General features: G+C 39.8%; 2 protein-coding genes across 2 annotated transcripts in view; one reads left to right on the top strand and one right to left on the bottom strand.

Annotated features, from left to right (window-relative positions):
- The window catches only part of LOC112821706 (large ribosomal subunit protein eL19-like), a 475653-nt gene that overhangs the window by 189463 nt on the left and 271074 nt on the right, over positions 1-15116 (top strand). The gene's annotated exons all lie outside the window — the stretch shown is intronic.
- SLC9A4 (solute carrier family 9 member A4) overlaps positions 8678-15116 on the bottom strand; it is a 65255-nt gene continuing 58816 nt past the window's right edge. The window contains exon 12 of the mRNA XM_025868770.2: positions 8678-9033. Coding sequence (XP_025724555.1) covers positions 8678-9033 — 356 coding nt within the window. The remainder of the gene's footprint in view (positions 9034-15116) is intronic.

Genomic DNA, 15116 nt, shown 5'->3' with positions numbered 1-15116 from the left:
TCTTCTTCTTCTTCTTCTTCTTCTTCTTCTTCTTCTTCTTCTTCTTCCTTCTTCCTTCTTCTCCTTCTTCTTCCTCCTCCTCTTCTTGTGTCTTGTCTATCTTGAGACTTTGCACTTTCATATAAATTTTCAAATCTTTTAAATTTAAAAATTTTAAATCTTGATAAGTTCCATATTGAACATGCTTAAGTTTTTATTTAAATTTTATTAAATATATAGATACATTCAGGGAGAATTACTATATTTATTATGTTGAATCTTCCTATCTGTCCTCTCACTTTACTTGGGTCTTCATTAATATCTTCCCCCAAATCTAGTACTTTTCTCCAAAGTGATCTGGAACACTATTATTTAAAGGAAAAAAAAATTAATAATACCAAATCATGGTGTACATATGAAATAACAACACATACACTTTTCCTGGAAAAACCTAGGATAAGGGTAGTTATTTATTTATTTTTTTTATTAGGGCCTGCTAGGTGCTTTGCCTGGGGTTTTACACACATTATTTTATTTATTTCTCACATCAGTGGTAATATTATTGTTCCCATTTTGTATATCAATAAACAAATTTCAAAGAGTTATAGTCGCTTGTCTAAGTTCCCACAATTTGAATGTTACATGGCTATAACTTGATACCACGTTAATCACACCCCTAAATCAATGTTTTTTCCAACATATCAAATCAAATGAACAGTCTGAATAATGAAATAGGAGAAAACTTTGTAATTTTAAGAGAGTTTTGCAAAAGTTGGGAGTAGCTTAAAAACAAACATAGAGATAATTCATGGGTAAGAGGTTTTTTTTTTTAAGATTTATTTACTTATTTAGAGAGAGTGAGCTCTCTCTTCTGTGTTGTACTATTTCCCATGAGTTTTTAGCATGGGAATTTAAGTTCACAATATTAAGGTGCAAAATAAAAAAAAATGTCCTTTTCTCTCATTTTCTAGATTAACTTGCTCCAAGCACTATGGTTTTAGGCTTTTGTTGTCTTTGAATTATTTTGTTGTCTCTCAGCTAATTTCAATTCTGTAAGTTGTAGAAAACTGATAACGTTGCAATCAATTGTCTGTAGACGTGCAAATGGATTCTATCAGGTGAAGAGACAACTGATTTCTCTTCCCACCATGTTAAAAACTTTGTTTCATTTCTTTTTTTTTTTTTTTAAGATTTTATTTATTTATTTGACAGAGGGAGAGAGACAGCAAGAGAGGGAACACAAGCAGGGGGAGTGGGAGAGGGAGAAGCAGGCTTCCTGTGGAGCAGGGAGCCCTATGTGGGGCTCCATCCCAGGACCCTGGGATTATGACCTGAGAGGAAGGCAGACACTTAATGACTGAGCCACCCAGGCGCCCGGCTTGTTTCCATTTCTATTCATGATTTCATTTTAGCATTCCTGACTGCCTCTTAAATGTGTGGTATTTGGAATTCTCCTTTGAGACATTGGTTCCCTCATTAATTAATAAGTTAAATATCATCTTTACAAGTGTGCATTTTATTTTGGGGAGTCATGATGTTACCTCTTAAAAAAAGACTTGCCCTTTCACAGGATCTAGGTGATCTGACTCCAGGGCCACATCTTTCACCACAAAACTATGCCAACTCCTTCAGTAGGGTACTAGGTAAAATTTATCACACACTAACTATATCAGACCCTCCGCTAACAGCTTGAAGATGGTAAATGTTGCCCAAGAAAAGTTTTACAAAGCCACAGAAAAGGATTCAGATTCAGGTCCATTTTACTCCTGTACTCCAGCTCTTAACCACTGTCTTAGATTTCCTCCTTAAGCCTTTTCACAGCCCCTCAAATTTTCAGCTTGCTCTAGACGGTTGCAGGGCTCCATACTTCAGAGTTCGCTGAACACTTGACCTCATTCCAGAGTCACACCCCCTTCATGAGGTAGGTAGAGTAGATGCTGTCACTCTCGATTTAGTGATATGGAACTCACTGGAGAGGTTAAAGGGCTTAATGGGCATCACCCAAGCACTGAACGATGGAGCTAGTACTCCAACCCAGACCTTCAAATTCCAAATTCTATGTTGCTCTGTTGGAGGATGTGGCTGTCAGGTCACCCCCAGGAAGTTGGTAATGCCCAGTGGGAAAGAGTCTACTGCCAGGTGAATCCTCTCAGTGTAATCCTGGAGAGTCTTCAGAAGCTCTGGAAGAACTGACTCTGCAGTGTTAAACCAACATTTGACCACACTGCTCTAGGATATTTAGTTCTTACCACTTACCAATTAGGAACACATTAATGCAGCAACATTTCCCAAGGAAATGTCAAGAAGGGAACAGTGTGGTGCACCAAGGCTTGCAAATAATTTATCAAATGTAAAGTTATCTTCTGTGTATGAAGGTTTCCTGAGTCTACCCTGAAAGCAAGGATATAATCAAAATTCTATCTTTTTTCCCTCCAACAAACTCATCCTACATCCTCAAGCCATTATAAAACTACTAACCTGCTTGGAGGGACTCTTCAAAAGCTATTTTATTTCATCCTGCCTGCAAGAATTTACTCCAACTCACCACGGACATATTTCACTTTTCAAATATTCGTTTTCATTCTTGCAATATTTGTCCAGATATTTTTAACGAGAGCTGCCCGAAGCTCCATGTGTCAGGGAATGAAACTGCAGAAATTCCAGCTGTATTGTCTAAATTCAGAACTTGAAATTCAGCTCCAGGGTGTGGGTGGAGTACAGCAACCATTGTTTGCTAAACCCCATGCTCTTAAGACTGCTGGTTTGGACTGCACAGCTCTGTGTGCCTTTCCCGTGGGCGTATCCCTGGGTGAGGACCTGTCCTTTGTCCTCTTGTTTTAAGAGTATCTCCTTTTTGGAGGACAGAACATTTATCCTCTTTTTCTCTTTCTGATTGTTTTGTTAACTTCTGCATTTAGAACTCTGGAACATTCCCCCTGCCCATACACACAACCCCTTTGAAAGATGGCATAGTTAGATAATAGGGCTGCCTCCTGAAACAGGTCCAGGACAAGCACAAACTCAAAACAAGGGCAGCCTTCACCAGTGAAACAGTACTCCAACGAAACCCAGAGTCCTAGTTTCACTCGCTCTTAGTTACCCAGAAAAATTCCTGTAAGGAAGCAAAATAAATGAAACACACCGTGGGGCCTTCCTTCCTTTTCCACTGGTCCAGGGCCACAGTGCCAGGTGACCCCTTATTTTGAAAATTTCTGGCTTTATTTCTAGTATTTTTGGTAGTTCAAAGATAAACTCCAATAGGAATAAGAATATTCAAATTATAAAAACCAGTTAAAGGATAATTCATGTTCTCGGTTCACTACACTTATTCCAAGACATAGACTCCGGAAGCAATGATTTGGCCACAGGCACTGTTAGCTTCATTTAGCACATGAACATCAAGCCAAAGAGAAAGGAAACTTGTGGTTGTGGCAGCAGTTTATAAACAAGACAAGAACCATGACTTGATGTAGTGAAGTGATCTCAAGAATTCAAATGATGGTGGTAGACAGTGAATTCATTTTTTAGGTGACTCAGTCAGTGTATTCTTTACAACATCTATGAAGGTGTTGCTGTAGCCCAGTGGATAGAATTAGTGGCTTTAGAGTCAGACAGCACTAAATGTAAATACACGGCCATTTGTGTGCCTTTGATGAACACTTGGACCGACTGTGTGTCCTTGGTGAAAGCTTTTCTGAGACTCAGTTTCTTCATCTGTAAAATGGGGATAATAATCATAATACCAACTTCATGAGATTGTTATGATAATTTAATTTTTAAAAATGTGTATGAAAAGTTCTTAGTGAAAAGCCAAGCATGTGCTATGTTTCTGATTAATGGTACAGTGCTTACCAGGAATATATGTACCTCTTTAAATATTATATGAATACTTCAGTAGTCAGTCATTCTCCCAACCCCTCTCCACCCTCTGTTTGTAAAAAACCAGATTTTCAAAATCACATCACCTTCCACTGTATTTATTTGTCCATTTTAAAGACAAGTTCCTTTTTTGTAGGATGGGGTCCCTCTGTTTCTTCCCATTGGATCTTTCCCAAGTGATAAAAAATTAAATTCTCAATTCTCCTCAGGGAGAAAGTTTAGGTCAATGGTTACCAACCCAATAGACCTGGTTTCCAAGATCTTTGTTGGAAGCGGGGAGACCAGCTATACTCTTTAAGATGGGGGGACACCACATCTATGTATGGTAAAACATTGTGAATAGTGCCTGGCATACAGTAAGCACTCTATAAATGTTGGCCGTTATTACTGTTTTATTCAAGACTGATCTCTTAGGACACGGAGTGTATACCTTGATTTTAGGACCATTTTGATTCAAGATCTGTATCACTGTGTCTGGAAACAGAGTAGTGACCATCATGGTTCAGTTTACAACATGGCTCCAATTACTCTGTTGAATAAGCCCTAACTTGAAGAAGGCTAGGCAATGGAAATTTTGATTTCTGACCTGTCATACTCACTTTGAGCACCCTTGGCTTGGAAGCTTGTTAGAGTCTCAGGAAGAAAAAGAATTTATTAAATCAAATATTGTGCACAGATGAAACAACATATCACTTGCTAATTACGGGAGTGACTAGCACTGATGCAGGCATCTCTTTTATTCCCTGAGGCTTATGGCCCAATTAACAATTAGCAGTGACTGATGTCCTAAAAGGAAGCTTTCTGTCTGCGCTGCTGGGTTTTCTCAGGAGGAGTTAGAAATAAGATACTTGACAGAGTTTAGTCAGGAAAAAAATAAAATTAAGGCTACAAGAAACCACCTGTACTACTTGTGGATAAAATATATTTGCAAAAACCCTAGACAACACCAACACATACACTGACTTTATTTATTAAAAAAAAAACAATTTTCCCTAATTTTAGAAAGTTATGAAACACAGTAAAAACTACTTTTTTCCACACTGAAAGTCCTTAAACGCTTATTTCACTAGTTAATATTTATAAGTTAAAAATAATCACTCTTTCAGAGGGAAGCACTCTTACAAAAAAGACTCCAAGCTGAGGAATTAAACCCCATTGAATATTTCTCCAGAACAGAGAAATTTTCCCTTTCTTCACTGGGCTCCTGTCATGATAGGCAGAGGTCGGCCTTCTAAATTCATTGTCTCTTTGAGAATAAACCATGCTTAGGATTGGACACCATGGTGACCATTCCCCCCAAACAAGAAAATACAATGATTTTGAAGTAATGACAAAAAAATTAAATAAGCTTTGCTGGAAAAACATGAATCCATATCCAGACCTGATCTCTGGTTTTACTATGGATTAATGGATAGCCCCAAGTATCCTCTATTATGTCATTCAAACGGCCTCTCAGAAAAGTCTCAGATGTTTGTTATTTATACTTCTTCATGTCATTAAATTAATGTATGTCCTCTGTCATGAGTACATACATTTTTGCTCTTACTGTAAAACAAGCACTAAGCTGAGACTTTTATAAATATTACCTTATTTAATCCTTATCGATGGGGTAGGTAAAATAACTACCTTATTTTACCAATCAGTAAATTTCAGCTTGGGGAAGATAACTAGGTTGCCCAAAGTCCCACAGCTAAAAATGGCCTGACCTCAGAGCCTAAGCTCTAAACTAGCTATAAAAATCTAAATGATCTGAGTGGCAGACATCTGAATAGGCGAGGAAGTGTTCTAGGAGCTTCCCTGCAGGCTGAAATCAACGATGTAGGCTAAAGACCTGAGCAGTAGTAGTCACCTCTTCTACCTAGGCATGGTAATTCTATCACTGAATTCAAGTGGCAATTCTAGCTCTACTTCCCATGACCCTTTAACTTTTTCTCAGAAGAGAAGCACAGAAGTATCTGGCCTTCACGAGAGAGAAAAAAGCATGAGGGAAGCACAACAGAGTGTCCAGAATGCCATGCCCCACCTTGTCATAGCAGACTCTTTTCTACAGCCAATGTTTCTCTTTTAGCAGGATGATGAAAGACAGGGGAGGTCCCATAGCATCACGTCAGGTTTGGCCAGGGTGAGTACAAATATTTACCACATCCCAAACACCAGCAAACATGTGGGAAACCTTTAAGGTAGAAAGCTGCTGTATACGATAAATAAAAGGAAATGCTACTTTACCCAATTTCAGATTTTACTAAAACCTAAGTCCACTGAGGTTAAAAATAGGAACAGTTTTGAGAAAGTAAAAACAAACAAACAAACAAACAACTTATGGAGGGAAAATAGGATTCTGTGGGTTGTTGTTTGCTTTTTCGAGGTTGAAGATAAAAGGGCAAATTCTGCTCTGGTGGAGAAGGTGTGATGCTCAGTGGACCAGTAGCCGGGCCCAGGAGAACACCCTCATGGGATTCCAACCCCTCCCCGAGCTTTGTAGGGAACAAGAAGCAGAACTGTCTCAACACTCAAGAGGGAACTTTCTCTGCTACACTGCTTGGTGCCTGTTGGAAAAACTCATGATATGAAACCCAAACCCAAGAGCATTCTTGGGGTACCGATCACACCCTCAACCAATCCCCAGAGTGGGCTGTCGCCACTGGAATGAAGATCAGATCAAACTGCATTTGGAAACAATCCTGGATGACTGAGTAAAGAGGCCATTTCCACCACGAGCTCGCCAAGTCTACCAGAGCTACTAGGACCACAAGGGCCCTCAACTTTCCAGGAAAGAACTCCAGGGCCACTTTCCTGTCCCAGGCAGCCAGGGTCAGACAGTGTCTAGATGAATAAACGGCCTCCAGGCCAATGACTCCCTTATGGTTTCTACCAATAAAAGGGGAGCGTTCCCATCTATTCACTAAATCCCACCATCCCCTTCTCAAAGGGAAAACAGAAGAATTAGATAAATTCTCTCAGAGAAAACAGAAGAATTAGATAAATTCCACTAGTTCTTAGACTTTGCTGGCAACTGGGAAGGGGTCTTCACAGTTTGGATTTCTGTTATGTGGAGAATCCAGCAAGGAACTCAGCGTTCTCTACCTCTCAAGAATCGGCTTTGCATATGGCGTTGGAAAGGGGATTTCTGATGCCTCCACTCTCTGTATCCTCATCTACAGTTTGAAGATAATGACTCACTGACTCCCTGGCATAAAGTTTCTTCTGTTGCTTTGACTGCTTGTTTGTTTAAACAATAATAAAGAAGAAAAAAACCCCCAAACTCAGAGATGCCTGGGTTTTATATATACTTCTATCTCTTTGGGCTGACTACTATTATTTGGTAGTATATAATTTAAAATATTTAGACAACCTAGAAGCAACCTTATATTTCAGATTCAGAAGCAAAAAAAAAAAAAAAAAAGGCCACTGTTGCCCCAACATTTATAGATAATCTACCACGTACAAGGGCACTGTAATAACTAAGACAAAAAATGGATAAAAGTTAAAAAAATAGAAAAAGAGTGAAGCCAAAAGATTAAAAAAAAACACACACACACAATTGATGAGTGGATAAAATTTAAAATGAACAGACTATCCTCTCTGTCCTTCAGCTCGTGGCAGATACACACACAACATGTGTCAGTGTAATTCCCAGATAAGTTCTGTAACACACCCAGTGCATTGTGGGGGCACCCAGGAGGAAGCGGATCACCTCATTGCTTCTGAGTAAGGGGATCAAGGCAGGTCTAGGGACCTGGATGCATCAGAGAGCATCCTTTAAAGATGTACAGGATTAAATCAGTTGGGGATGGTTAGAGATGTCAAAAATAGCAATGATAAAGGATAATATGGTTGTTTATTATAGATCAGCCATTTGGCACAATAAATAGCACTTAATAAATATGTGTTCATCTACAAGTGGCCAGAAGAGTGAGAAAAGGAAGAGAGGGCAAGGAGGGAGGAAAGATAAAGTCATCTAGCAAAGTTGGTGAGCTAGAGTGTGAGGTTCAAGGTCAAGTCTGGGGGTGATGAGGATGGAAAATTAAATTGGGAAATAGTTTCCAACCCTAGGGCACAGTATCACAGCCTACAACTGCACATGTAATAAATACCTGTTGTTCGTGTCATTGCTATTAAAGTCTGTTTATGTCTATTTTATTTTTAAAATAAATATTCCAATTATAAAATAGACTATGAGCCCATTGTTCCACAGATTAATTCTCTAGTATATATCACATCCATTTATTATTGCTACTGATTAAATATAGCCATGTTATGGCAAATTTTACCTTTCCCCAAAAGTATAATTATCACATAGTACATATCAAAATGAAAATTGGATGCATTCTCTTGGGAGAGAGGACAGCCAGCTTGTGAAAGCAACAACTCACCACGTGACCTTGGGCAAGGCGTCCTTATTTGAAAACACAGAGGATTGGGCCAGATGATTTCCCAGGCCCTTCCCAGTTCTAATTTGATTATAAGCTGCACAAGCATATAGTCAAGGTGAATCACTGACCAATCATGCTTGTATCTCAATAAATTTCATGGATCACAAACTCTTAGGAATTTTAGTAATAACTCCTGCGATGATTAACATTTATCACTCACAGGGAATTCATCTACAGAGTACACCAACCAAGAATGTAGCAGAGCCTGCAAATTTGTTCCAAGTTGTTCTCCAAAAAAATATCTCCCTTCCTCTAATAGATGCATGTCTAATAGCTTCTGAAAAATAGACTCAGTAGCTGTCTTTGTAACTCTGAAAATCTTTGTTCCACAACAATAAGAAAAGGGACTCTTGAAATACATGGAGACAATCGTGTGGATGATGAAACTATTTTCTTTGGAGCAAAGGACTGTGAGACCTGTGGTGTTGCCTGCTGGGTCTGTGCTCCGCTGACCATCGGGACCCACTTGCTGAGGCCTCCTCCTCACTCTCCTCTCCAGATTCAAACTCCTCATCTACTGCATGGAACAGTGGTTTGGGCCGTAGTGCCTCCCTTCTGCCTGCGCCAACGTGCTCTTCTTGGTTTGTGTTTCTTGGATACCCGAAGTGGCATGGCTTCCCTCCTCTGGGTAAGCTCTTCATTGGGATTAGCTCTTGTGTCAGCTGTCTTTGTTGGAGTGTCCCTGTTCGAGGATGTGCTTTGAACATGAGGGACAGGAGTTCTGAATCGCTGCTGTCATTACCTAGGGAAATATGACAAGAGGAGGAAAGAATACGACTTAGGATCAGAGAGAAGACTCCATATCTGGATGGCAAGAACTCAGAGTGAAAGATAGTCCTTCTTGAGGTTCCAGATCTTACATTTGCCAGTCTGACTTTCCCTGCCCCAAGGAGGGCAGAGAATAGAAGTATATGTGCTGTGCTAGAAATGCACTGAAACCTGTGTATCAGCCTAGACTCCTTCAGGTAAGTAAGGGAGTGTTTTTTACAAAATCAGAAGAGCTGGCCACAGGCATTAGGCCATAAGGCACAAAGATGCTTTGTGTTGTCGAAGACCAATGCTTAACTGAAGGTTCCATGGTAATTGTGATAGGAACATGGGAAGTTTGGATTTTGGTTGTTGTTCTTTGTTTTTGTTTGTTTGTTTGTTTTTAGATTTTATTTATTTATTTGAGAGAGAGAGAGTACGAGTGGTGGTGGGGGGGAGGGCAGACGGAGAGGGATAAGCAGACTCCCTGCTGAGCAGGAAGCCCGATCCAGGACCCTGGGATCATGACCTGAGCAGAAGGCAGACGCTTAACTGATTGGGCCACCCAGGCGCCCCAGTTGGTTTGCTTTTTAATCAGTGGTTACCAGAAAGCATTAAATCTGAGTTTCATCCCTTGGGCCTTGAAAGAGCCAATCTTGGAGAAACAGGGGTGAGAGAGAGCTATAGCAGGGAGCCATGTGTGGCAAAACCACTGTGACTAGATGTCCTCCCTCCAAAGCAGGTAAGAGGTGGACAGATTTCTGCTGCCATGTAACAGTCATGATAGCGGTGGGGTGTCCATGTCTGGAGAACTCACTATGCACCTGTCACTGTGCTAGTTTACACCATTTAAGCCTTACGACAAGCCTTGGAGATGAGTAAAGTTACCATCTCCATTTCATAGGTAAAGAGGCTGAGGTTTCAAGAGGTTAAGTGACTTTCAGTATTACAGTGAAGATGGGACTGCAGGTTAGCAGAGTCTGTCCAGCTGCATATCTGGTCTCTGCCAGACTATGCCTGGCTCCCTGATCCATGCCATGTGCAGGCTGGGAGGCTATGCCAAGAGCGGAGGGAAGCCACTGGGTATCTACGTAACATCCTCTCTCAGATGACCTTCCAAAGACCTCACCCATGCCTAGGACATTGCCTTTTCCCAACTTCACTAGGCACACATCTTCAAAGGAGTAGTTTTCACAAATCTCACCTATTCTCATTTCTTCAAGTTTTAACCTTATGAATTTATTTTCCCTAAGACAAGTATCATATGATCTCGCTGATGTGAGGAATTTGAGAGACAAGACAGAGGATCATAGGGGAAGGGAGGGAAAAATGAAACAAGATGAAACCAGAGAGGGAGACAAACCATAAGAGACTCTTAATCTCAGGAAACAAACTGAGGGTTGCTGGAGTGGTGGGGGTGGGAGGGATGGGATGGCTGGGTGATGGACATTGGGGAGGGTATGTGCTGTGGTGAGTGCTGTGAACTGTGCAAGACTGTTGAATCACAGACCTGTACCCCTGAAACAAATAATACATTTTATGTTAATAAAAAAATAAAAATAAATTTATTTTCCCTTTAAATATTCTCCTGAGAATTTAAGTATTTTAAGAACTTTACATTTAAATCTGAAAGCAGGATTCCTTTCCCACTCTTTATTCCCTCTTAAAAAGCCAAAACACAAAAGAAAATAAAAACCCCACAGCTGGAACTGATATGCACACCTGTATACAGAAGGCAAAATGTGTTTAGTCATCAGAAAAATTTTAAATAACCTGTTCAATAATGTTTTTCTAAATGTAATTGAATTGTCCTCAGAAGGTAGCCTGGAAGTTGTGGGGAGTGAGGGACAGGAATCAACTGCTTTGAATTAAAAAAAAAAAAAAATTAGTTCAGATTATTTGTCCATTTTTTCTTTACTTCCCTTTAATTTGTGCTCCATGATCTGGCCTGGAACAAGAGTTCCCCTTGATCCTTTGGTGCTTGGAATATTACCTAAGGAAACAATGGCCTGGATGCTTCTGCCCCCAAGAGCAGTCCTTTGGCCCATACCCTCCTGCCCCCTCCTAGTTTCCAACCCCTCCTTCTGAGCATAGCATATGCTACCCATCAGCACCCAGATTATAGCTGATGTTTCCTGACCACCTCTGCTTATTGAAAAGTAGGTTCCAAACACTAGGAAGAGGCTTGAGCAGGCAACTTGCAAGATTCCAGGCAACTTAAATCAGTAGATGTGTCCAAAAGGGGAGGAAGAAGCCAGTGGAAAGCGGAAGAGGAAGGAGGAAGGGTGGGGGCTGGGCTCTGTCCCAATTGCACAATGTCCTGCAGGTCAGCACCCAGGCAGGCAGTTCCAGGGAGAGATCAATGGAGACCTTGCAGCAAAATCTGAACATCTATTCTTCTATCTTCCACTTTAACTTCTGGATTTAGGCACCCAGGGGCAGGGTGAAGGAGAAACAGGAAGTGCTTCTGCACAGGGCAAGGCAGAGCCTGATACCCAGGGGGTGACACTGGACTACCTAGTACAATATACACTGTTTAGAGACCTAGACCCTGGGTGCAACCGTCCCTCCCCCCTTTCCTCATGGTTTTGTTTTAAATCTGATAAAATTTACCATTTTAACCTTTTTTTTCATTGTCACCATTTTATTGTATAGTTCTGTGGCATTAAGTATATTCACATCTTTGTATGTCCATCTGAGACCTCTTTCATCTTCCCCAATCCACATGGATTTTCAGCCGCCTAAGAGCAGAGGAGGTCGGTGTCTAGGAAGGAGCTCTCTACTTATAACACCAAGTGAGCCTTGGCTCCATGCAAAAGAGCCTTGGAAGAGAATGTGGAGCCCCCCACACATCTAGAGTAAGGGATGCGCCAACACTGGAGAGCAAGGAGACAATGAGAAAGGAAAATGTTCTCCAAGTCACAGCCTGGTTAGCCAGAGACTGCCTGCTGGATGCCATCTCTCCCCCCATATTCTCCCGTAGAGGCCCTCTGGCCACTCCTTGACTTGTCCTGGTGCAGAAAGACTTCAAGTTTGGAGAGAATGTGGATTCAAATAATTGTGTCCAGAGACTCAGTGAGAATGATCTCAGTCTAACCCTGATTATTATAATGCTTTAAAACTTATTAAGGATAACCCATAAATTAAGTCCCACTTCAAAAGGATATATGCACCCCTCTGTTCACTGCAACATTATTTACAATAGCCAAACTATGGAAGCAGCCTGTGTCCATCGATTGATGAATGGATAAAGAAGGTGTGGTGTATATATATACAAAAGGTATATTATTTGGCCATCAAAAAGAACGAAATCTTGCTATTTGCAATGACATGGATGGAGCCAGAGAATATTACGCTAAGTGAAATAAGTCAGTCAGAGAAAAACAAATACTACATGGTTTCACTCATGAGGAATTTAAGAAACAAAACAAACAAGCAAAAGGGAAAAAAGAGAGAGAGGCAAACCAAGAAAGAGACTCTTAACTACAGAGAACAAACTGATGGTTAACAGAGGGGAGTGGGTGGGGGGATGGGTGAAATAAATGAAGGGGATTAAGAGTGCACTTATCTTTGTTTTTAAAGATTTTATTTATTTATTGAGACAGAGAGATAGTGAGAGAGAGAACAAGCAGGGGGGAGAGGGAGAAGCAGGCTCTCCACTGAGCAAGGAGCCTCATGCTGGACTCGATCCCTGGACCCTGGGATCAGACCTGAGCCAAAGTCAGACGCTTAACCCACTGAGCCACCCAGGCGCCCAAGAGTACACTTACTTAACTTGATGAGCACTGAGTAAGGTATAGAATTGTTGAATCACTATATCATATGCTTGAAACTAATACTACACTGTATCTTAACTATACTGGAATTAAAATCAAAAAATAACAATTTAAAAAATAGTCCCACTTCATTTCTTTCCCTTCTCAGATTTCTAGGTTAACCACTATTTTTGCTCATCTAATAAAATTTTGAACTAGTTGTGCACATTTGAAAGAAAAAAATGTTCATTGGGCCAAGATTTCATTCCATGCCTAGACTGAAGTGTTGTCTTTCTTTCCAAGAACACCTCTATCTACCCACATCAAGTCTTCTTTGATGTTCCTCAGTAGTACTAATTATAATGGGTAATATTTCCTGCTCATTTACTTGATTCCAGGCACTGTTCTAAGAGTTTTGTATGCATTGCCTGGCTTCACCTTGGGGCAACACTGCTGTATGTAGGAGATACCAATATTCTCTTTACAGAGAGAAAATGACAGCATGGAGAAGTCAGCTTTTATGTTTTCTTCAAATAAGTCCTAAATATATTGTCCTAGGATTTTATTATTTTATTTATTTATTTATTTATTTTTTTAAAGATTTTATTTACTTATTTGACAGAGAGAGACACAGCAAGAGAGGGAACACAAGCAGGGGAAGTGGGAGAGGGAGAAGCAGGCTTCCCGCCGAGCAGAGAGCCTGACTGGGGGCTGGATCCCAAGACCCTGCGATCATGACCTGAGCCGAAGGCAGACGCTTAACCAACTGAGCCACCCAGGCACCCCAGGATTTTATTATTTTAATAGAAAATATGAGTGAGATGCCTTTTAGGGCATCTATTCAAAGAATAGGATCCTTTGACCTATTCATCTGATGAATGTTGTAAACACATTTCCAAATGTTAAACAACCCCCACTTCTGGAATAAATCCCACCTTGTAAGGTGTGGTATTTCTTTAATGTTCTACTGTATTTTGTTAATAATGCTTTATTTAAGATTTGCAATTTGTGCTCAAGTAAGATTGTTATGTGGTGATCCCCTGTTACAGGAGCATGCGATGTTGATGTCCATCATAAGAAATGACCATGAGAATTTCATGTTTTCTATTCATTCAAACAATGTAAATAGCAGCAAATTATTTGTACGAGGAAAATTTTTGGAAATTAATTTATTATACACCCTACAATGGCACTCTTTTGTTTTGTTTGTTTGCTTTTGTTTGTGGATTAGCTCTTTTATAATGTAAAATGACACTGCTTTCAAGAGGGTGCTCTGGGAATAGACGGTTAGCTCAATGAAACAGAACTGAGAGCCGAGAACTCTCTCAGGGTAAGTGACTTTAAGCACAGCAAAGGTAGCATCTTATCCTGGAGGAAAAGATGGGGTTGAGACAGGTGCACAGCCATTGGAAAACAATCTGAAGCATAGCTCTGTCTTAATCTACACAAAGATAAATCTCAAAGGGTTGAAATTTAAATGGAATCATTAAACTAGTCAACTTTAAAAACATTGGGTAAACGGTTTTCTAATTTTTCTGTGGAAGATGGAGCAGATTTGATTAATCAGAATAAAAATTTCTGAATGGCGAGTATATCTAAAAACTAAAAGATAAATGTGAAACTGGAAGAGAAACCATTGGCAACAGACATGAGACAATGCATGCTATCCTTGTTATACAGTGTTCTTCCAATTCATTTTAAGAAAACAAACAACGGAATAGAAAAAAATGGCCAAAGGCAGAAACAGAAACTTCCCAAAAAGAAATACAGTTGCTTCTAAAAAATATGAAAAGACGTTCAACCTTACTAAAAACCAGACTCAGATGAAAATTAATATGGTATGTAAATTTTATCCTATCACATCAGAGGTCACTCAAAAGTCTGAGTGATGGTAAAGTGTTTGGCAATGACCTTTCTCACAGACTGTGGGTGTGAGGTTAAATTTAAATATGTGTAGTTTTTGACCCCCAAATTTTGCTTCCAAGAAAATGTACTAAAGGAATAATTGATTATTTGTGCAAAAAACAATCACAAGTGATCTGAGGTGCTTATTATATATCATTGCTCATATTACATATAAAGGCACAATACCTTAATATTTATTAATAAGGATTTAGTTAACTAAGCTAGGATTATTTTATATAATTGACTATTATTTACTCATAAAAATGATTATTTAGTTTATATCAATTGAATGGAAATATGTCCACAGTACATGGTTGAGAGAACTAGGCAATTTATAAAAATTCCAAAACAATGATGATACAATGATTTTGTGGATAACATGATGCTGTGTGTTTCTCTTTCTTTCTTTCTTTCTTTC

This window comes from Callorhinus ursinus, unplaced genomic scaffold (genome assembly GCF_003265705.2).
Source record: "Callorhinus ursinus isolate GAN/ISIS: 27379988/994484 unplaced genomic scaffold, GSC_fseal_2.0 scaffold10, whole genome shotgun sequence".
NCBI classification, from domain to species: domain Eukaryota; kingdom Metazoa; phylum Chordata; class Mammalia; order Carnivora; family Otariidae; genus Callorhinus; species Callorhinus ursinus.
Note: the sequence above shows the minus strand (reverse complement) of the source record. Positions and strands in the feature narration are given on the sequence as shown.